The sequence below is a fragment of the Ailuropoda melanoleuca genome, chromosome 2 (assembly GCF_002007445.2).
Source record: "Ailuropoda melanoleuca isolate Jingjing chromosome 2, ASM200744v2, whole genome shotgun sequence".
NCBI classification, from domain to species: domain Eukaryota; kingdom Metazoa; phylum Chordata; class Mammalia; order Carnivora; family Ursidae; genus Ailuropoda; species Ailuropoda melanoleuca.
The window spans coordinates 161,270,540-161,295,774 of NC_048219.1; the positions used below are offsets into that span (position 1 = coordinate 161,270,540).

General features: G+C 34.9%; 1 protein-coding gene across 1 annotated transcript in view; it reads right to left on the minus strand.

The window, feature by feature from the left end:
• Window positions 1–24,866, minus strand: part of STK17B (serine/threonine kinase 17b) — a 31,359-nt gene extending 6,493 nt beyond the window's left edge. Inside the window, exons 1-6 of the mRNA XM_002917153.4 lie at window positions 24,604–24,866; window positions 15,153–15,318; window positions 9,157–9,369; window positions 3,698–3,842; window positions 1,679–1,805; window positions 705–753 (exon numbers count right to left, since the gene is read on the minus strand). Coding sequence (XP_002917199.1) covers window positions 705–753; window positions 1,679–1,805; window positions 3,698–3,842; window positions 9,157–9,369; window positions 15,153–15,274 — 656 coding nt within the window. The 5' untranslated portion in view covers window positions 15,275–15,318; window positions 24,604–24,866. The remainder of the gene's footprint in view (window positions 1–704; window positions 754–1,678; window positions 1,806–3,697; window positions 3,843–9,156; window positions 9,370–15,152; window positions 15,319–24,603) is intronic.
• Window positions 24,867–25,235: the final 369 nt, after the last annotated feature.

Below are 25,235 nucleotides of genomic sequence, written 5' to 3' on the forward strand. Positions count from 1 at the left end.
GCTTTAAACATATTAATGACAAGTCTGGTGCTCAGAAGCCAAAAAAGACAATACATACAGTACATGTTTCCCACTTATTTAGCCAAGGACGGTTTTTCCTTGGCAAGCTGATTACAGTTACATGGAACACAGGGAATAAGTCTAAACTCTTCCACTTGGCCTGTGAAGTCAGCCCCCACTGTGGTCCCAACTAAAGTTCCAGTAGGAATTCCAGTTTTACTCTCTATGATATCTGATATTCAAAATATCATTTTGCTTGCCACAAAAACTTACAATACCCTAGAGATATCATCTCATAAAACTAAACTTTTGCAGAACCTGACCATATTTTTCTGCATAGCAAGTACCTTCCTAATTCTTCCAGACCTAGATCAGATATCTTCCATCTGGTGCTTGTCTGCTGCTTCCTCCATGCTCATTAAGTATTTTACCTTACTACAGAAAACGTTGCACATTACTGCAACTACTTTGTTTCTTTATTCCTCCCGGAAAGGGATTTTCCTATTTACTTCTGTATCTTTGGATCACAGCCAAAGTATCACTTAAAAAGAATGGACAGGTAAATGTCTTCTTGTGGCATAGTAATGATACTTGAGAAAAATCTTTTATAGAAAGCCTTATTATTTACATTTGGAATCAAAGAACACTAGAACATACACTACCCAACATGTAATAAAAGATTTAGGTAACTAGCAATATCTTACCACATATCTGTTGCTGTGGTAATAGGATCATAGTTCAGGATTTCTGGAGCTGAAAGCAAAAATAAAATTCAAGTTTAGTATGACAAATTTAAAAACATGAACATCGGGCGCCTGGGTGGCGCAGTCGTTAAGCATCTGCCCTTGGCTCAGGGCATGATCCCAGCGTTATGGGATCGAGCCCCACGTCAGGCTCCTCCGCTATGAGCCTGCTTCTTCCTCTCCCACTCCCCCTGCTTGTGTTCCCTCTCTCGCTGGCTGTCTCTATCTCTGTCAAATAAATAAATAAAATCTTTAAAAAAAATTAAAAAATAAAAACATGAACATTATTTTATAATAAATTAAAACTGGTTTTAATTTTAAAGACCTAGTAATATCAAATTAATAGAAATTTAGCACAGTATTAATTATCTTGTGATTAGACATTTAAACATATCAAACGTTGAGCAAATTATATAACCAGATGGTTCAAAAATACCAATAATATTCTTGGAATAACCAGTAGCTATGTAGGTTTGTTTGTTTTTAATCACTAAGATCAATCTTAGGAAAAACAATTATGAAGAAGTAAAATTTTAGACACTAGAATCTTTTTAAAAATTTTAGTTTTAGTTTTATTACTGTATGTTAAGAGTTAGTTTGTGTTATTTTATTACACTAATTTAACTTTTTCTTTTCAGGGTAAAGAGAATCATATGTATTTACAATAACATAATGAGCAAATTATGCTTCCTAGATGAGCTTTAAACATTAACTTTTAAACTTATAATGTCCTATGTCCTATGAATTGTTGTGAAAGTCTCAATAATCCTATGTACACTAAAGTTCATTTAAATGTGTCATAACCAAATTTCAATGCATTAAAATACCTGAACTAAACATATCCTGGAATTACATGCTCTAAAATACAGTTTCATAGAGGTATCATTTAGTTGATACATTTCAAAATGGTGTAGAAAAGAAAAAGAAATTCTTACCTAAGTATTCTGGTGTTCCCATGATTTCCCGAAGTTCACATGCATTCCCTATTTTTCGAGACATTCCAAAATCTACAATTTTTATATCTCCAAGAGGGTATATGCTGCTCAATAATATATTCTGTGGCTAAATAAAGCATAATAAAAATGATAAGTAATATACAACAATAAAAGAATAATATTCTCAGATTGGAGTAAATTGTTTAGCTATTACACATTTCACTGAGTCATTCACCAAACATCTACTGAACTACTTGTTTAGGAAAAGCTTTACACTCAACGGTAAATAAAATTAAAAATATACTCAGAGGATTCTTAGTTTGGACAAAAAAGAAATTAGATGAATATTTGGATTGATTAACTGACTATGAGATATACTCAGTAATAAAGACAAGACTACTTAATTCTGCATATTATAAAGTCTAAGAAGCTTTTACTGTAGAGATAATATTTAAGCTGAACCTTATAGGATAAATAAGAGTATGTCAGTTAGAAACCCACTTTAAGGAACAGCATGAAAGAAGAAAGGAAGGAATAATAAAAAAACGTATACATTTCCAGAAACAGAAAATGGTCCAGTATAGTATGATGGTTCTGGGTTTGATTGTTGCCAGGTTTTTAGCTCAGACGATAAGAGATATGGATGTATGGAAGGTTTCAGTCATTGCTTCCTAGAACTATGTGACTTTGCTTTACAAAGCAAAGGCCTGAGATCTATTACAAAATTCCCTGCCACTGTCATAACCCATATAGCTGCCAAGGTGCCGCTCTCAAAGTCTGTGAGAAGAATCATAAGTCTAACTTTGGGAGAACCCCATGCTTCTTTATTATTAAATCAGAGAGACATTAAAGGAGAAGAGACAAGGGTAACTGGATCTATTGTTATCAATCACAGGCTTTAGGATATATAAAGCAAGCTGTTTGCCATCCCTGACTACAAAGGCTGTGTGGTGTTTAGGTAATACACGCGACTGGTCTGTCCTTAGCAGGAAAAAAACCCAACAGGAAGTTTGTGGGGGCACGATTATCCTGATTTTTATGATACTGTTGTTTTTCCAATATCTTATTGGTAAGGGACATGGCAGGGCTGTTAGATATAGTAAATACTACCCCTCTTCCATGGAGGGACCCAACACAGATGAACAGATTTTCTTTTTCTTTTGAAAATGGGGTAAGATAAAGAGAAAAAGTAAGTCTAGTTTGAGACGTGTACATTTTAAAGTTTCTACAAGATATCCCAATGGTCTAATCTGCAGTCGGAGAAAATAATTTGGAGTTTAGGAGAGAAGCCTGGGCTATAGGCAAGAGAGCTGGAAATCACCATTATTGTGAAAGTGATAGTAAAGGACAAAGGATCATGCAACAGGGAGAGTTGTATACAAAGAGAAGAGTTCAATGTTCAAAAAAATAAGAGACAGACTGACTGAAATTTTGGATGGCTGTGGGGGAAGGATACGCAGAAAGGATAATAACATAAGAGGTTGAAGTGGTAGTTCAGGGCTTGAGGAATAAGCGGCCTGAATGGTGGGGGGGGCAAAAAAAAGAAGAGCCAAAAGACTAAAAGTTTCAAGGTAAAGATGAATGAATATAATGGGAGCAACTAAATGAGGACTAATTGGAGGTTAGCTTCAGAGATAGAGATCAGACTAGAGTATTTAGAGGTAGGACCACATTACAAGATGAGAAAATCCAGGGTATAAGAGTGAGATGTAGATTAGAACAGGGTAAAGAGTGAGAAGTGGTAAAATCCAGGGTATAAGAGTGAGAAGGATTAGAACATGGAGGAATGATGGTTTTTAAGAACCCAGTGATCAATTTGAGCTGCTCACACATGCAGTCTCCTCTCTGCCAATATAAAATTCAGTCCATGTAGCACACGAGTAAACAAGGAGTGCACCACTGCTGTACAGAGGGGCACGATCGGACTGTTGCTTACTACCAATACCAGCTTGCAATTATGCATCCCAAGAGCAGAAGGAACAAAGATGTTGTATTAATTAAAATCATATGTTACATTACCTTCAAATCAAGGTGTACAATGTTATTCTGATGTAGATAACAAACTCCTTCAAGTATTTGTTTAATGAGTCTGATAATGTCATTTTCAGAAACCATTTCAGCCAGCTCAGGTAAACACAAGTTGAAAATTTCTCCACCTGCAGCACTGAAATGAAAGTTAAATAATAGAAACTTGAAAAATCATTGACCTAAAAGTGCAACTTTTAAAAACAGTACAACTGTTAAGTAAAAGACAAAGCTAGTATCTAAACTTTAGTCTCTTTATATAGACACAAACACTTAAGATATTGGGGGCAGGGAGGGTGGGAGAGATCTTTAAGGAAGAAAGTAAATGACAAGAATATTTCAAATTTTGAGTACCAATACTTGTATAATTAATAAATAAAACTGAATTGCTTTATAATTTAATAACATTATAATCTGCTTTAATGACACAAAAAATTAATAGCTAACACTCTGAACTCAGCTCTGCTCTTCATTTTATTCACTTATATATAGATATAAATATCATCATTTTTGATTCTCATGACAACCATGTGGGGTAGGTAGTTATTTCCATTTTACTAATGAAGAAACAAGTACAAAGAGGTTTAGCTACTTGTACAAGGTCACATGGTAAATGGGGAACCAGAATCTGAAGCTGTATGATATGGGTGAAAATCTGCATTCTTAACCAATACCCTGTATTGCAACTTTGCAAATCTTTTATTATTTTTTTAAAAGAATTGAAAATCTAAAGAATGTTGACAAAGGCATAGAAAAAAAGTCCCTATGTCTGGAATAAAACAATATAAATATATATCCCAAATCTGCTATTTACCAGCAATATAACTTAGGATCAGTCACTTATTTGCCTTTCCCCATCTGTAAAACTGAATCGAAATCACTGAATTCAATAGATTTTTTTTTTTGAGGACTAAATTTAAAAAATGCAAAAAAATCTAGGTGGTTATTCAACAAATGTATAAGGTATGTTTAAGAATATCTCAAGCAAAGCATATTCTATGTGGTAAAATAGGACAGTGTCTGGCATGTAGAAGGTGTTCAGTAAAAGTGTTTGTTGAATGAATGAATGAATGAATGAATGAATGATGGAAGAGGCAGTCATTCTTCAGAGAAGCTGAAACTGAAACTCGAAGTCTCATTGACTGTCAAGAGGAAGAAGCATGTCATGTGCATTAGGACCTATAAGAAGAAAAAATAATGGTGGTCAATTGAAGTCCTACACTGAAATACACAGGACTGACCCTTCCCATTGCAGATGTAACTTGTAACTAAGCCATCTCTACCAATCTGTGCCAGTTAGAGACTGCAGAGATTTGCTGCTTTGCACTTTATTATATTCCAGAGATAACTGTGTGGGACAGCTGGTAAGGAGTACTTGTAATAACTCCAATTATAATTACACTTCAACTTCCCCCAACGCCTGAAACTCCAAGAAAATTCATAAAAAACAACACACCTGTCTCAAGATATCATGGTAAGGACAATCTGAGTATTAAAAAGTTAGTTTGCTATAAAATTTATAGTTATAGAACTAAACTCAAAAATAAGGTATAGGAAGACAATATTAGAAATTCGTGTTCACCTACAAAAAAATAAATTAATCTTTATGAATAGTTATATATAGACTACCCTTGGTGGTCCCTCGGTCTGCAGGTCAGATGTTTGTCACAGTCCTGCTCAAAGTCTCCTGAGGTAAGAGGGACTCCCCAGGCCAGGCTGCCAGTGACACCCTCACTACCTTCCCTTTCCGGTCACATTATTTAGTTTTAATGAAACAAATCCTCTTAAAACAGAAAGTGGCCTAAATATTCCTGCAAAGATACTGCAGATAATATTACTAATGCAATCATAAGCAAATAAGAAAATAAAGAGATGATGCTTTAGATTCTTAGAATGAGTTCTTTGTTCAATAAGAATTATTTGATAAGAAACCAGACCAAATAATTTAAATTATAAGAAAACTGTATAAAATATAGGATTTACATCCACTATTAAGATATGAAAACCCAAGGTGTAAGAGTGAGACGGGGGAGAATGATGGATTAGAAGGATTAGAACATGGAGGAATGATGATCTTTAAGAACCCAGTGATTAATTTGAGCTGCTTGTACATGGGGTCTTCTCCTCTCTGCCAATACAAAATTGAGTCCATGTAGCACACATTCACTAACATTAATCCAATAGCCAGAACCCTCCACTAATTCAAAAATTCAAAAAATACAAGAAAACAAACTAAGAAAAAGAATGTAAAGCACTCCCTGGTGGCTAGGACATATGAGATAAGACAGTAGGTTGCTTAGGGTACCTACTGAAATTCAAGACTGCCTGGGTTCCATTCTGGCTCTGCTGCTAACTACCTGCATAAATTGGGACAAAATATTGCCTCTGTTTCCTTTACTGTAACACAATGATACATGATGAATAACGATAGCTCCTGCTTCATTGGATTGCTATAAGAATTAAATTAGATAAGCCATGTAAACTATTGGACACAACAGATGTTTTAGAGATCAAAGCAGATCTATAAATATCTATGACAGTGCCTGACACATGGTAACACATTCAGTAAATATAAGTATTCTTATAATAAGTAAACAAATTTTAATTCCAAGCCTGCAAACACGTAACCTTTCTGAATTGGGGGGCTTCTTACTGAACTCTGATTTTTAAAGGCAATTTAAAAAGTCTTTGCTAAATTAAAATTCATTTTTAGAAACACAGTATACATATAAAAATACACACAATATATTCTTAAATGAAAAAAGAGTGTTACAATGAATATTCCCAAACTAACAATTTTGTTTCTAAAGGTACACAGGCACACACTAAAAAATAAGAGTAATTTTAAAATATAAGAATATACCATAAAAGTAATTTTATTTAACACAATTTAAAAGGTAAATTTATTTAACACAATACATAGCTATTACTTTTGTAAACAGGAAAAGTATCCTAAAGGTGTTTTGTTTCAATAACAAAATCAAACAAATATGCTTGCCAGCCAACCAGATTGCTTCTTCTTTTCAGTTTGGCAAGCTGACCAGTGTATTTTGTAGGACTGCCATTTTTCCCATAAAAGAGGGATGTAGGTAGAGCTATGAGAAACAGAAAATTAGGAGGAGCTAAGAGGAGGGAAAGAAGAGATAACACAAGAAGCAGACTGCAGAAGTTAGCAGAAACTGGGAGCATAAAAGGAAGCAGTGAGTAGTAGACAAGCAGATGCTTTGTTAAAACAAGCCACCCAAGAGCAGTGACTACTGAGAAGAAAAAGACACCTCTATAGTCAGAAAAGACACCTGTATCATTATCATTGCCTTGGAAGGTATATTCAGGTATATCCCTTCTTTCTCTGTTAGAAGAATTTGCCCCGATGGGACATCAAACAACAAATTAAAAAACTTGGAGTGTTTGCATGCATCTGCTTATGTATTTGTATATACACTGTGTGTGTGTGATAATAGTACTTTAGTATAATTACACTGTTATGCAAACCTATGTGTTATATACCATCTTTCAAATGATTCAGTAAATGTGGTAAAATGTCAACCAATTGGTAAATCAAACTAAAGAGTATGAGTGTTAATTGTACTGCTCTTTCAACTTCTCTGTAGATTTGAAATTTTGCAATAAAAAAGTCAAGGAAGAAAAGTATGTAGGATGGTTTGAGAAGGGGATCAGATTGGTAATTGTTATTAGAATAAAAGATCCCATTGTTTTATTTTCACCATATAAAAAAATTATGCCACCTTATTAAAACAACTAAGCCTGTCTGACCAAATTTTTACCTTTGAGATTATCTGATGTGACAATGCCACCCCGAAAATGATAGGAACAGCGATTAAACCAAAGTTCTAGTAATAAATTTTAGTAGGTCTTAGTTGCTCTAGTAAGAAATTATTTTAAATCCATCTAACACATTTACTGAGTGCTTGCTACACTTCAGCCATGAGGTACAGTTCTGCCCTTACAGAATTCAGTTTACTGGGTAGGGTACCTGAATCAATTTTTGGAGTACGAACAAGGTCCAACCATAAAATGTGCCAAAATTTTTTGATGTTATCTTGTCGTTGCTATTTAGATAAACCCCCCAAAGAAAATTTTATGAAAGTAGTCAACGCTCCTATTTTTTCACTCGCCAAAACTAGTATTCCATTACAGTGTTTGAAAAATGTTAGCTAATTTTCATATACTTCAAACATGCAGTGTCATACAAGTAGTTAATTTTTTAAAGGTTAGGGGAAGAATCTGACTAATCACAAAATGTATGAAAAATGAAATCATATTGGTAGTACTGTGGGTATTTCTACATTTCTAATTTATTTTGAAGGTGCTATAATATACCTTAATTTGTATACTGGTGTTCTGGGAAATGTACATAGTATTCATTCTTAAATGAACTAGTCATCAGTTTAACATTTTGCAAAATAAGCATTTTCCTATTTACAAGTTGATTCTAAGCAATCAAATTTCCTGGTACAAAAATATATTGATTTTTTACAAATATATAAATAAACTTCTTCATCCTTAAAATAACTGAATACTAATATTAATGGTTAATATACTTCTAAATTCTGAAAAATGATGATGCAGGTTAACCGCTAAAAAGGATTCTTATATTTATAATGCATTTTTTTCTAAAATGAATACTTAATTTCTTTAGTTTATTATGAAATAGATTTCTTTTATAAAAAACTATCAGAGCCTAAAGCCTATTAAACATAAATTTAGCTAATCTCTTCCAACTGTTGCAGATGTTCAAACACATTTTACATACAAAGAATGTGTCAGACTGTCACTTAATAAAAGTACTATTTAGAGTCACATGTGAATATACTGATTAACAAGCCAGTTGATTTAACCATGCTCTACCCCTTCCCCATGGTTAACCTGATGAAATGTTGAATATTTGGGTGTTTTTAGCTTTTCACTGACTTGTGGGAAGAGATATGTTTTATTTCTTATTGCTATAATTCCTAACAGTTTTTCACATATTACACAATATTAATAAATGTGTTTCTTCAACAAACAATGTGGTAGGCATAACTTCACCTTCATGCAAATTCACCCTTCTACTCTCCATGAGTCATTTCCTTGGATGTGTTTTTCAAAGAGATGGACAAAATATGTAAATTTCAATTCTATTTATCCATCAGAAAGTTTTGCACAAAAACTCATCAACTTTCTGTGCTATAAAGCAATGAAAGTTTACTTATTTTGCCACATCCCCCAAATGTTGTGTTGTCATTCGGTTTTTTTGTGTGTGCTGTTTAATTAGTTTTTGTGTATGTATGAAAATATTCAAATATATGTCTTTCTAATATTTTATCAACAGAAATCTTTACAAGTTCTTGACATACTTTTATCACTCCTGTTCTTGACATTTCAAGTCACCTTATTTCACCAATTAAAATAAGTACAATAAATTTATTTAAATTTATTAAATGTATACTTACTATTCCAGTATCAAAATGATTTCACTAGCATTTTCATAGACTTCATGAAGATTAATTACGTGAGGACAAGACTTTGCCAACTCAAGTATGGCAATTTCATGTAGAATCTCTGCTCGACAATCCTGCCCTCTTCTTCTCTTTTTTAGAAATTTTGCAGCATATTCTTGGCCAGTAGATTTTGATATACATTGTCTCACCACAGCAAATTTTCCTCTGGGGGAGAAATGAGGACAATCAGTTTTAATGTTTGCATAATGAAAAATATTAGTATAATACAGACACAGTTATAACTCCAACTTAAGAGTTAATCCTTTCAAGAAACTATGCCATTAGGAATTTATCTATGTTCTCTTAACTGAATCAAATACTACATGAACTTTTATCAAATTTATAGCACTATCACATAAAAATGAAAATGGCAAATATAATAACAGGATAAGACAGAATTATATTTGTTCATCACTATTAATACATTATCATTGTAGGGGGAGATCTCATCTGCATACCAACTCCATGCTATACTCTTGATATAAATTTTCGTGTTTAAATATCATAACAATCCTATATAGTAAGTGATATTCCATTTTGCAGACCCCAGAGAATATACGTATCTTGGTCTATTTCCAAAGACTGTACCCTTAATAGAGTACCACACTCTCTAATCAAAATAGCTTCCTTCAAAAACAAAAAATTAAAATGAATGCAAAAATGAGTATTTGACATTTAATTTAATAGTGTAATCACTTTGCCTTTCAACACCACTTTTAACAATCTTTAATGTTTTCTATCATAAATTTAGCAGTTGTTTTACCAGTAAATCTCTTAATATTGCATGTAACAAGATTACCTGTAACAATCTCTGAATATTGAAGCCTGTAACAGGTACAAAGGTATATATGTGTCCTAGTGAGGATCCAGAGATACTTCACGATCAACTACGAAAATTAACAGTTATCAACAGCTACCCATTAAGGTCATGTTTATCATTTTAGGAATAAGTATGTGTTTAGCTCTTTCCAATAGAAGTGCTTAGCATCTCAGCCAAAATTTAAAAAGACACTGGCAAATGTGTATTCTAAGCCTATATTTGCCCAAAATCTAGTTTCCCGGAAGACCTAGAGCTATTTTGAGTAAGACTATTTTAAGAAACTCATAAAGACTACTGACTGCCTACCCAGAAAAATGTACACATGCCCTTAGATAGAAAGCTTTACATACAATTCCAGAGGGTTTTCAGATTTCAAAGCCCATCTATAAACCTTCTAAACCTGAGTCCAAGGGATCGAAAATTAAGAACCTGTATCCTAAGGCTCAAATTACCTTCTAGATACTAACAAATGAGGTATAAATAAAGGGTCTTTGGAGAAGAACTTTTGTTCCACAACTCTTCTTTCCCCAGTTTGACTTCTAACAAAACCTGGTGTTTGGAGTGGGGATGGGGGACAAAATGTATTGCTTGATTGTATTTTACTTGCTTTTCTCAAGGGTTGGGATGACAAAGATTCCTACTCTTTATTTTCCAAATTTCTTCAATATTGGCGCCAGTGAAAAGCACTGGAAACCAAGCTGAAAATGTATGGCCAAGCTATAATTTGGCTCTTCTACACCAACTCAATAAATCTGCATGCACAAACCCGATTCTTAGACGCTTTCCTTTAAGCTCTGGAACGTCTAATTTAAACTATAAGGTACTTTCTCACTGTATGCAAAAGCAATGCTGATCAATGCATTTCAATGAGAACACAAAAAGGTCATCAATCCACCCATGTTTATAGAGTTTATACTGGATAAATTGAATCAGACTAAGATTAAATGACTCCTGAAAGGTCATATATGGAATTGGAGTGCCAAGAATTAAACTATGGAATGTGAACTGCTAGCGTTCTCTTCTAACCACTACAAAACAATTCCTCCCTTTAAGACAGTTTTTTAAAGAAGTACAACTCGCTTCTGCCAATTCTCACTTAGATTTAGAAGTGAAAATGTGTCTAAAACAGAAAGGAAATTTTGAGTTTTATGAAGATTCACCTTGTAAAACTCAGTAAACAGAAACTAGTTAGCCAAGAAAATTGTACATCTGAAAAAAAACAGTTTATACTACCAATTGTGAAAATTAAATTCTGCTGTAATTTTCCAATTATATCTGCAAGCCAGAATTTTCTCAGGAATGAGGAGCAAAATTGACTAGCAGCACTTTATCTAAATTCTTTTTATGTATTCTTACGAGGCTTTCTTAAACAAGTACACAACTCATTAATCCAGTACAAAGGGGACCAAATGATATCGGTCATTATTTATCTGTCAGTGTTTATGACTTAATAAAAGCCCCATGAAGGCAGAGACCCTGTCTGTTCTAATTACTACAGTTATTATAAAATCTACACTTTGCTAACACATAACAGGAACTGAAATACCTGTTGAATGAATGCAAGAGTTATGCACCTACTACAATACCATACACTGTGTTATTTTGCATCCTGTGCTTAAAGCATTTATATTTTTAAAGCTTTTTTAAAAAACATTTTACGTATATATTCATTTATATACTGTTAATTACCATAATTATCAGATGGCTTAGGAAGAAAAAAGTATTAGTTTCCCATTCTAAAATGTTAATTGTGGTTTAGAAGTATAAAAAATAATCTTTTATACATTATGTTCCTATGTCAAATTTAACAGAAACATTTAAGAAAATTAAAAACCCTTAACAATAATACTTAATTCATACCCTAAAAAGTCAAAGCTGACTAGATTTCCTAGCAGTGAAAGGTCTAGTAGTTACCCTTCTGCATTCTAGAATAGACAATAAAATGTGAAAGGTGGGGGGAGGGTAAGCTACAAAGGAAGCTGACATTTATTTCCGCATCTGCCTCACCCTTCTAACCACAAGAAGTCCTAAGGAACCTTGCCTCGGTTGGGGGAGGGGTGGAAAAAACACCCAACATGTTAAAAAACAGGAACAATGCTAAGTTTTTTGAGAATAGCCTAAAATGAACTGTTAACTTTGATATATTTTCTTTTAGTTTGCTGAAGGAAAATAAATTCTTTTTTTTTTTTAAAGATTTTTAAAAATTTATTTGATAGAGAGACAGCCAGCGAGAGAGGGAACACAAGCAGGGGGAGTGGGAGAGGAAGAAGCAGGCTCCCAGCAGAGGAGCCTGACGTGGGGCTTGATTCCAGGACTCTGGGATCACACCCTGAGCCAAAGGCAGACGCTTAACGACTGAGCCACCCAGGCGCCCCAAAAATAAATTCTTAAACACTAACACTTAACATTAATTTTTAAAAAAAGGTGATTTAGAAAGATCAACTTGATTTACAAAGAACTTTGCAGTTCACCACATGCTAGAATTTTGTTTACATACTTGAAGATGTAAAGCCTCAAGAGAAACAATATTATGGTCCTAATTGCCATTTTGCATTATTATTGGATATTAAAATTGGTAACAATATTGGAAGAACTTGAAGTTATTGGTCGTGAAAGATCATGATTTCCAATTGAACAAGGTTTACTAATTAGAAATATCAGTATTTACCACGTGACTCATTAGCCCTTATCAACTTAAAGAATAATGTTAGGTCTCTTTCCTAAAGATATTAGAAGATGGAATATTAGCAAACTGAATTGTTTTAATCAGATTCTATCATAAGTTTTTGCTCTAAAATGTTAAAAAATATACCTGATTCAAGTTTATGCTTTTTATTTATGATAGTACCTCACTTATAAAACCATTTAGAATTATTAATATTGTCCTCCACAAAGTTTAAGTTCTCCAAACCTCCAAACGGGAAGAAAAAATATTTTATAGACTTTCAAGCCACGTGATATCCTAATTTAATAAATATATGTACATTAACCCATCAAAATAGTAACTCAGAAATATGGAAAAGAATACCCTTTATTGTGTATACTGTTCAAGGCTTTTCATATTCAATTACCTGTTCAAAGCAGTTTCTAAACATTTTTGCAATAGAAGAAAATTCGGAGACATCTAGTCCACCCTCTCATCTTAACGAAAAGGAAATCACACAACTAAGTATATCACACAATTTTAGATCCAGAGTAAAGACAGGTCAACTGGCTTCCAGTTTAATCTGTTTTTTACCAAAATACTATATACGGCATATATTCGACATAGCTGTTTAAAAAAAAAAAAAAGGCAAGAAAACTCCAAAGAGAATCTTAAGATACCTCAATAAAGCTCTACGGTAGTCTAGATGTTAGGGTACTGACAATACTGTGTCTACTCTAGGCCTTCTTATTTTAAGACTGACCATGAAAAATACAAAGTGGTCCAGAAGAAGGTAACTAGATCAAAGATGGCTGTCTGAAAATTAGGTCATAAGATGACCATTTAAGGAAACTGGCAGTGTTTAACCATATTCAAACCTCTGAAGGATTTTCACATGGACATTACATGCAACTACAAAAGAAGAACTACGTCTATTGGGTAGATGTTAGCAAAGCAGAAAAGAGAACCTTCTGTGCCTAAGAGGCACCCACAAAATGGAACATACACATTCTGAGGTAATGAGTTCCCCATCACTCTAGCATTCAAATTGAAGCTGGATAAACAGCTTGTCAGGAAAAGTATAGGAAAGACTGCTGCATAAAGAATTATATTAGAAGACCACTGATCACCGAAATCCTTCCAGTGCAAAGATTCTATAACTATTCCATGTGAGATATAAGCAACTAAAAGAAACTGACTCTTCCTATTATAATGCAAAGAGAAATAATGACAGATTTAGAATTAAACAATTTCTTAGAAACATTCTGGAAGGTTTGAAAAACTGTATATTTCAATACACCATTAAAACACCAGATATTTTGCACATAAAATTAAATAATATGCCAGAAATTATGAAAAACGCTTTCACATTTAGTTCTTGGTCTAATGAAGTAAATATTATCATCCTTATTTGCAAAAGAAAGACTGAATCCACCATCTAACAAGTCTAGGACTTGTTGCTACCCTTCATGTACCGGATCACCAAGAATAGAATTACTTTTCATGGTTCAGTTAACTTTTATTTTCACATTGAGATTTTCAAATATAAAAATCAATCATACTATCTTACTATATATCTATCAATACAAACATGGACTTAGCAAACCATTTTAAGATAAGCAAACATCTGCCTCTAGAACTAAAATCAAACTGAAGATAGAAATGGATCACCATCTTTCAACTCTTTGTTAAAGGTCATTAAAGTTCAAAGATGCTGAACCTATAACAAATAACTTAGTATTTTTTACAACTTTCATATATATTTAAATGGTAGTGTTAAATGGTCTCATAATCTCAGGTCACCCCTTGGCCTTAACACTCTGGTTAGGCCAAAACAGTATTAGTGTAAGTACAGGGTTTTACTTACAGAACACAACGCATTCTTCATCATATAGAATTAAATTATCAAATATGAGTTAATTCTTTTTGTTTAATTTAGGAAAAAAGAGGAGGAGACTGATTTATTTTTTTTAGCCCAGCACAATATTCCAGGAATTTAAAAATTTTTAACAAAATTTGATAGCATTCTACTTAATACTTCACAAATATTAACTAATTTAATTCTCATAACAACTATAGAAGGTAGATACAATTATCTTCATCCCCACTTCTCAGATGAGGAAATTACAGTACTAAGAGTTACAGAAATTTAATTGAGGTCACAAAGTTTGGAAATGGGAGAGCCCCAATTTGGACTTGGCAGTCCGCTATGCTAAGCCCCCTGTTGCCATGCACAGCCTCAAATAAGAACCCTGACCTCCTATCAGGGCTCTGAATCTAGGTGGGATATATCATATAAGCTCGTGAACTCTCCACAGATTTGATTTCCAAGTCAGTTAAGACTAAACTCTTATAATAATAGCAGATATGATGACTTTCTTTCTAATCATTTTTTTTAAACGATCAAGTGAATTTTATAGAACTATAGACCCAGAAATCCAAAATATGAATTTAAGCAGCAAACACATTATAAAATTTCCTTACCTTCCCAGCTCTTTAGATGTAAGTGTATAAAAATTATTAAAGTTTTCCGTTTTCATTGGAGTTTGAGGAGTTGTAGTTAGCAAGCCTGAAATACTTCGGCAATCAAATCTCCTCCTCGACATGTTAGATGACTCCCAGATATGCTTCTTTAGTCACTTATTTTTACCTATTTAAAAAAAGAGAAGATACAGGATATAGCTTAAATGCAATTAAGGAAAAAAAAAAAGATGTTCTCTCAGACAGACAGGATGTACATTACATTATACAGCTCCAAATATAGCTGTAAGATACAACCAAAAAAAGAAAGAAAGAAAGAAAGAAGATAAGATTCAAACAGCACATTCTACCCAGAAGGAATTTAAAAAAAAAGCACACACATAAATTCTATTACCTCTATGGTGCTTAAACTAACTTACTGACTTTATTTCAGAATAAAACTACTGTAAAGATCCTCAAGACCTCCCAAATTCGTAATAAATAGTTATAAGTTTAATATAAGCAATCATTCAATTTCATTTTTAAACTCTCATTCTTTAAACATATCTTCGCATAAGATTTTAACATAGCAAGGTAATGATTATTCATTTTAAATTTAATTTTACATGGCCAAATTTGGTAGTGAATTCACATTTTGTGAGTTATGTTATTGACTTCTGAATGGCTACAAGAAATAAAACTTGTTTAACAGGGGCGCCTGGGTGGCACAGCAGTTAAGCGTCTGCCTTCGGCTCAGGGCGTGATCCTGGCGTTCTGGGATCGAGCCCCACATCAGGCTCTTCTGCTATGAGCCTGCTTCTTCCTCTCCCACTCCCCCTGCTTGTGTTCCCTCTCTCGCTGGCTGTCTCTATCTCTGTCAAATAAATAAAAAAAAAAATCTTTAAAAAAAAAAAAACTTGTTTAACAGACTACCTACATTTCAATATTAAATTCAAACTTTCATAGGTCTTAAGAGTTTTTTTCTTTTTCAAAGAACCAAGCTCTATAATTTTATTGGATAAGTTACTGACCATATACAAAGCCTTATTCTACAGTTCTATATCTTGAACTCATATTTACCTGCAACTTTGTGATATATACATGTATTCAGTTTTAACAAAACTACCATTTCATATTAATTGAATTCATATGGTAACTGTACAGTGTATATTTTATAATAGGACTTCCTGCTATGTGTATCTAACAAAGGATCCAGTGTTATTCTTCTAGCACCCCCTTTCAATAACTCCCTAGGGCTTTTAGTCTTTCTGTGACACATTTTTCTTCCACTTATTTTCTACTTGACATGTACTGTTCTTTATCTTCCTAAATTCAAATGCCAACTATATTCAATTTAATAAGCAATGTGGTAAGAGTTTAGTGTTTTCAGTTTCTATATTTTCTTGGTTTTATTCTTAAGTCAAATTTTTTTCCCTCTAAATCCATTGATCTTTGGAGAAACAAAGACCTAACTAGTTTTGGTGTACATTTCTAGTAGTTTAAGGGCTGCAGTGTAGCATTCTGAAAATAACATTTGGACTGAATCACATCTGGGTCTGAATCCCATTTATCCATCATAGCAGCTATGAGATCCTAACTAAATTATTTAACTTCACTACTGTTATGGACCAATTGTGTCCCTCCCCTCAAAATTCACATGCTGAAGTCCTAGCCCCCATTACCTCAGAAGGTATTTGGAGTTAGGGCCTTTAAAGCAGTGATTAAGTTAAAAATGAGGTCATTAGGGTGAGCCCAAATCCAACAGGACTCATGTCCCCTTATAAAAAGGGATTAGGCCACAGAAACACACAAAAGGAAAACCCTGTGAAGACACAGGGAAAAGGAGGACATCTGCAAGCCACAGAGAAAGGCCTTAGAAGAAACCAATCCTGCCAACACAGTGATCTCAAATCGCTACTCTCCAGAATTACGGGAAAATAAATTTCTGCTGTTTAAGTCACCTAATCTGCAGTACTTTATTATGGCTATGTGGGAAACAAATATAGCTACTTTAAAAAACAAGAAAGAAAGATTTTAAATGTATAGGAAGGGATACAAATATCCTAATAAACACTTGCTTTCTCAATCTTATTGCTTTGTCATATTTTGTTTAAATTAAAAATAAATAAGACATTATAGACACAGCTGAAGTTGGTTTCTTCTTTCCATCCCCCATTTATAGTCCCACTAGCACTAGGTGGGAGAGCTTATTATTTCCTCGCTAACATTTGTCCCACTCAGGCCTTTAATTTTGGCTATTCTAGTGTGATGAAGGGAAATGAAATTTTGTGATTTACTTTGCATTTCTCTAATTACTAGTGAGGAAAGCTTCAATTCTGCTTCCTCTAAAGTATGGATTATAATAGAATCTATCTTTAATCTATGGATTAAAATTAAAATATGACGTACCCATACAGAATGACACTGGTACAGTGTTAACCATTAGAGTACATCATGATTGTTCAGTAAGTAAATATTGTTAATATTCTACCCAAAGACACTCTCTACACCAGCCCCGGCTGTTGTTGAGAATTTGTACTGTTTCCATATACAAAACTCTCACCCCAGGTTAGCTTAAAATCAACTCTTAAAATTCTGTCTTTTTTTTAACTGTGTTTTGATAAACTATTTGTGTACTTTCTTAGATCTGATGGCATGCGATTACAATGGTCATATATTCTTTTCAGAAAAATCAAAATGGTTACCAATTTCTATGCTCAATCTATTTTTTTTCAGGTCATCTTTGGGTTTTGACAATTTTTTTCTAAATGTAAGAGTCTATGACTGCTTACGATAGCATTTGCATTATACATACATATATACAGAAAGAAGGGATGTACCTGTATCATGGATACAAATTGGGCTACATGCCTAACACTGTCCTTCGATCAGGCCTTGGGAAATATAAGAACTATGTGTCAATTCAATCATAGAGACAGAGTATAGGCTCTTGATTCTGAGATGTTCACCTCATCTAGATTCTAGAATCTAAGATCTTTATCTCATGCTGTAATATATCAGCTACAAAGTGCTCTAAGAGCTCCAGCAGAACTAATCTTATGAATATTTTCTGCTCTCAAGTTTCCAAAGAGTCAATATGGATCTTAGATGTAGTAAAAGATTTATGCTCAGTGAAACAGGATTAATAATAATGGAAAAAAGAAACTTGTTGAATGAATGAAACCCAAAGTCCAAAAAGTGTTTAAATATACCTAAATAATAGGATACTATATACTCAAAAATCATGCTTTCAAAGAATATTTTTAACTCTTATAATATTAAGTGAAAAAAGGAAGACACAAAAAGTATATACACTATGATAATTTGTGACAAAAAATATAAAACAAATAGAAGAAAAGACTGGAAAACTAGGGCAAAATGTTAACAGTGGTTATCTTTGGGTGGTGGGATTATGGCAGTATTTTTACTTTCTTGGTATTTAAAGTATCTACACTAAGCAGGTACTACTTTAATAATAGGCAAATAATGAGCAAATGCCTTTGGGAAAAAAAGATGGCTGTGAATATATATGACTAGACTCTAAATGCAGGAACTTACCCGCTTGCAACAGCAAAATATATCTCTTTACACATTAAGGGTTTACTTGGCTGTAGGTTCAAGAGACATTCTTGTTCAATTTTTTTAAGGCCTCAGAGTTTTCTCTGCATTTAAATAGAGCAGATGGCATCCACCATCCAAATAATATGTCAATTCTTATGCAGAGACCATATAAGCATTCAAGGTAAATACTAAACAAGAACTAATGCCTTGTTTAATACTGGATAGAAAAGACAATTAAACAAATTCTGAATTAATGTTATAGTTACAATTCTATATAATGAATAACAATTTGTAACTTTAAAATACACACCTTTATTATGAATATCACTTGTGAAAATCTAGACTTTTCCTGGGACCCCCTTCCCTCCCAAAATCTAAAATGTGATATCCAAATATACATGTAAATATTGTTTTGTAATATCTATTATTCAGTTATGTTAGAAGAAAAAAGAGCTGACCTTTAAAGGATTGATAAGATAATAACAAAATAATTAGGGCCTTATTAAATCAAGCTACTTGACAGTATTTCCTAATACTGGACATTGCCTTGTGTTTAATTTTTTACCCTAGCAAATTTTCCTCCCCTCACATGTACTGTTCATCATCAAAATGCTGAATGTACCCACAGGCATTTTTATGACTCTAAATGTAGCTGAAAACAGCACTGGGCAATCAGCAGTTCTTTTAAATACATGTTAATACAAAAATCATTTTTTGAATCATGATACCTTTTACTCTAGCTCTGAATATGCTGGAATACAAGCTATGTCTCTGAAAAAAGAGCAAGCACATTTCTGAAAACAGAACCTTACACTTACCTACTTATTGTTAAAATACCTATACTACAGACTGCTTAAGGCATCCATATAGCATCCTGTAAGTGTATTTTCCTTCTATTTACTGCACTTGAACCAGTTGCCACAGCCTAGATATTTTTCCATTTCTTCTCTTTTGGCCAATTTTACTTGTAGTGGAGCATGAATGTTACCCTTTGTCAAAACCCTTCACAAACATCTGGTTGCCTGTCACATAAGATTTAATCCTTGGGTACATGAAGGTTATCAGTCAACCCTCTGTGTCTCTGTGTATCTTCCTAAATTTCCCAACAATTTTTCTTTAACTCCAACAATTCCAGACCATTTCTTTGTTTTCTACCACAACTCACATAATTGATTCTAAATTGCCAATATGTCTAGATCTATTTGAAATTCATTTCATAACATTTTATTAGACTATACTAACAAAAAAAAATCCTAAGGGACTTAGTAGGTAAATGTGTATGTGTGTGTGTACAGAGGTATACAATTAAAGACACAATCAGGCACTAGAAACGGAGGGTAACAGAAGGTAAGATAAAATTAAGCTTCCAAGTATACAGTACCTCAAACTTATTCTCGAAGATTTTTCTCTTATTAACTCCCATCACAAAATTACAATAAGAATTCTGATATGGATCAGTGAAGGAAGTACCAGAGGAAATGTTAGGCTTGATGTGGGCCTTAACTTACTTGAAGGGAGACAGCAATGTGATGTGATCAAAAGTAAGACAAACGAGTCCCTATAAAACCTTTAAATAGCTCTATTTAAAAAATATTCATCACAATATTAATTTCACAGTTATCAATAAAAATGTCTTACAGAAATAGGGCATATCATATACAATATATGAAAACATCTGGAGAATTAAGTTGTCTGCTTTGATACCTTCATTAGCCACCCCGTACCTATGAGCTAAAGCCCTACTGCATGACACACAAAAGCCTTTGAGGGCCAGGTACACACCAGTTTCATTTCCTGCCACACTTTTTTTTGCCTCTACATCTCTGTTCTACTTTTCTGCCTGAAATGTTCTTTCTACTTTTCCTTAAAAGGCTAATAAGTCTTCTCATACACCCTTCACATCTCAACATAGAAGGTCACCTAACCCAGGAAGCTTTGCCTAAAACCCACAGATTGGTTTAAATGCCTCTCATTTACCTTTCAAACAGGAGGAACAGGAGGACCCTTGACATATCTCTTTACTTCAACATGTAACATATTAGACTACAATTAACTTTAGTGTCTAAAGTGCAACAACATTTGCTTTTGTGTCTAAACTCCTGGCAGGGTGTCTGGCACCCAATTGGAATTTTTTTTAATGTTTCATAAACTGAATTATAAGAATTATCAAATACAGCAACAAGAATTTTTAGGTGAATCTCATATCTTCAAGGGTTTAGCAAAACTTGAGGTCCATCTTGAAATTATAATATTGGAGCTTCAAGCAGCTGAGTCTCTGCTTAATATTTGGCTAAATAAAATAAATATTCTAAACTGCTATTAGAGAATTTCAGTTCTAAACAGGATAGCCATAAAGCCTAGAAACATGGATAAAATTATTTTATCATATATTGTAATGTAATACCAACAGACCATTTGTTTTTTATTTATCTGTCTTTCCAGACTAGATGACCACCTGTTTTTATGTGAATACCTACTTCAGCTAAGAATATCTATATTTTAAAAGCTACCTCATTCAGGAAATTCAGATATTTGTCCTGGTAAGGACTGACAAATCTACATCATCATGAAGTAAATTCAAAAAGCAATGGCAAACAAAGAAAGGCACGAGATTACAGGGAAACAACTCCTTCTTTCTATATCAGCATTTTATAGCTATAAAGTTTTTCCTAGAAAACAAAGGAACTGGAGATTTCTTTACCTGGCATCCATCAAAATAAAGAAAGCACTTTCTGCTAGTGTAGCAGAAGAACCCATTTTTAGTCACTGATTAGAAATAAAGGTATTGGTGTAGGGATAAGGATGAAGATGATTTTCAATTTCAAGGAAGAGACTATATTCCTTCTACTAACTGTATTCTAATAACAGGTTTTGTTTGTTGTTTGTTTCTAAATATTGAATAGGAAGTATAAGTCAAGAATTTAAAATTTTCCTTTGAAAATCACAAAAGGAAGCCCACTAACTAACTTTAGTCCAACCAATCTAGTATATACAACCCAAGGGCTGAAGTTCCAGGTAACAACCCCAGGCCTGATTCTATGCCTTCCTTCAGAAGGAAAATTAAACCCTGTAATTGTGAACCAGGATAGGAAGATGTTGAAAAACAGAAATATAGTGGATCAACAAACACACAGTGCTTGTCGTTCATCTATTTTCTATTGTAAAATAAAGTACTGTTCACTGACCGCGCTGCTGAAGTACTGTTTGTTCAGTAACCATTACAATGTAAAATGGGATATGATCCTTTAAGGACTTAAAGATGAAACTACCATGTCACTGTTAATATCAAAATTTTTAAATGCTTAATGCATAAACAAGCCCTCTTTTGGTGAAGAAGTTGCAAAGGGTCAGGGTTGCACCAAAATATACACATAAATATTAAAAGAAACTGATTAATTTAGATGTTTAAAGTGGCACTGAGGTTCAAGGTTAAACATTACTGGAAAAAAGGATAAATAAAAGAAATTTTTAAAAATTCAACTAAATATGTCTTGAAAATTGCAACACCACAACATATTTATATAAAAATAATTGTAACTTAATCTATAAGTAAATTTGTTAATTGAAATATTCAAAGAAATATCCTTTGAAAATAACCTATCGTAAAATATAAATTACTTAAAATAAACTACTTAAAAATTAAATCATAGAATTCTGTCATCAATATGGTGGAAAACTAAAGCAACTAAAATAAAGTTTTCCCAAAGGGAAAGGAAGTACATAAATGACTGTTAATGTTTCTGACAAAACCAATAGCCACAGAATGCAAAAGAATTCTTAAAAAAACAAAACAAAACAAAACAAGAATCAATAAAAATCTTTTAAAGCAGTAAATCTAGGAGTACTGTTCTTGGCTGCCAATTTTATGTACAGGAAATATGCACTACAATATAATATACATGCAATTTTGAGACAACTTTAGGATTTAGTGAAAGTGTTAGCAATTGATTTCCTTGATTCATGGGTTTTAAATTAGGTCTCGAGTACAACAAGAAATTTTTGATAAGGATATTCTCTCATAACAGCTTCAAAACAAAGTTTTAAAAATACATTTAAATATTTACTTAATACCAGTAAAGCACTGCCAATGCAAGCTTAAAAATAAAATTGTTTGATTTAGAAACATGCCATAAAATGCCTGTATCTTCTTCAGATTTGTTATTAATGTGCTGACACAGTGATCAATTAGTCAGGGTTTGACTTTCCTAAAAACTGATCCTATCTAACCAAACCGTAATTCAGTAGAGTCCAAAGGCAACTACAACCATTCTGTCCACACACACACACAAAAATACTTTAAATTACACAAGTTTAACTTTTAAAACTTATATTGCCATGTAAATATATTTCACTTCAATTTTAGATCCATAATTTAGAAAATGATCTAAAATGCATGTTATGTATCTCAAAAATAAAGCAGCTATTAGTAACTCCACTTATTAAAATATTAGAAAATTTTAAAAAATGAAACATCTCACAGAAGGATGAATGGGGAAGAAGAGAAGTCTCAAATTAGGGCACTGTTTCTATGGACCAACTTTTTCAAAAATACAAAGTTCTATGGTTATGTGGTTTAATACTTATAAAACAAACACTTAGAAGTAGTTAAAAACTAATTCTAGACAGTTCACTATAAAACAATAAAACAGTGTATCAATGAGAAAATAAGTTTTTTATCTTTTTCTTTAATAAAATCGTGCTCGGGGGCTCATATTGCCAGGTTACATACATTTGCCACCACTTGCCCAGTCATCTCAGTAGACCATGCCGTCTCAGCGCACACGTTCTCAAAGATGGGAACTTAAAGGGGCCGCGCCATATCAAACATCTCCGCAAGGTTCAGCATTTCACTGGTAGCGGAGGTAAACATTACGTTTGCAAAACAGTGACTGTGATACACAGACCTAATATTACTGAAATCTGACCAGCATGTGGTTGGATTTTTTAAGTGTATTTTTCCTTCTTAATTTTAATTTGCAAGTTTATGTCCGAGTGTCTCTTGTTCCATCACAGAAGGAGGAAGAACTACCACCAGCTACCAGCTGCCACAAAGTCTTCTCCAACTTTGTCTCTACTTATCCCTCTAAGGGAATTCAAACGAAGCTCTTTTCCCTACAATAAAACAGAGCTGCGTAAATTTCAGTAGTGTAGTCATCACACAGTTGTATAGTTTCAGGATGGCTCGTGTACACTTAAGTGATTTACGCGGCGCCAAAACAAAATCAGATCGCTGGAAATCACCGGAACAACTGAACTCGTCTTTTCTATTCAATGGCTTTACAACACCGTTCACAAGCAGTAACTGAAAACGCCGCACGGGATGAGCACAAACTTTCTCGAGACGAAAGGCAGCTGTGAGCAGGACGCGTCCACCAGATGTGAACACGTCCTGTGCCCACGCCACAGCTGTGAACGCGGAAGGGACAGGAAGGGACAGGACCCTTCCACATCGACGTGACGTGGAAAGGGGCGCGAGCGAAGAAGTCGGGAAGGGAGCCCCCGCGGGACGCGGGGAAAGCCCGGGCAGGCCAGGGGACGGCGCGCACACGCACACACACGCGCCCCGACTGAGTAGGGGGTTGGGAGGACCACCGGACGCCCCAGTCCCGAATGTGAGCGAACCAGCGAGGCAAGACTCCAGCCCGAGAGCGGAGAGGGGCCCGGGGCAGTCGGGCCACCTGAGGGGTGGCAAAGTCCTAGTCCACCTCCACCAGGCCGGGGGTCCGCGTTCTGAGGAGACCCCGAATCTGCCCACACTGTCTGCATCCCTCCTCGTGACCCTCCCTCCCACGTTAGGAGGGGGAGTCTCCATACCCAGAGTAAAGGGGGCGGGTTCAGGAGTTCAGAGTCGCAGCCCGGAGCCCACCCACCAGTCGCGGCAGGACCGCGGTCGCGCGAAGCGAAAGACACTGACCGCTCTAGCCGCAGCAGGTTCTCTCGGGGCTGCCCCCTCCAAGGGGGCTCCCGTCCTGCCCCACGCCGGTGGCCACCACACGACTTGCTCTCCAGCTCTAGCCCAGTGATACGCGAGGTAGCTCCGAGCGTGGCAGGACCCACTTTTACTCTTCTGGACAACGGCCAACAGTTGTGACCTGTTCCCCTGTGAGGTGGCTCCCGGCGACGGCAGCGGAGACGGTGACCCGAGCTTACAGTTGAGGTTTGAAAACTGCAGCCGCTTTGCGGAGCAGGGCTGTAAGCGAGAACCCACCCCCTCGGCCGGGAGAGCCAATCCGAGAGCGCATTGAGGGCGGGGCAGTCACGTGACGGGAGGGGCGGGGCGCCGGCCGTGGCGCATGCTGAAGGGCGGAGCTGGCGGGGGGCGGCAGGAGCAGTGAGAGGGTGTGGCCCGTGCGGCCGGAGTCTGGGCGGAGAGGCGGAGCAGGTGAGGGTACTGGTGTAATTGTGGCGAGTGAGGGGTGAGACGCGCGCTGTCTGCCAGGACTGAGCGCAGGGCTGTAAATTCGACTGAGTGCACCATTCCCTGCCTTCAGAGTGGTCAGTGCGCGAGGCGTGAATATGTGCAAACTGGAAAGAGGAAGAAATAAA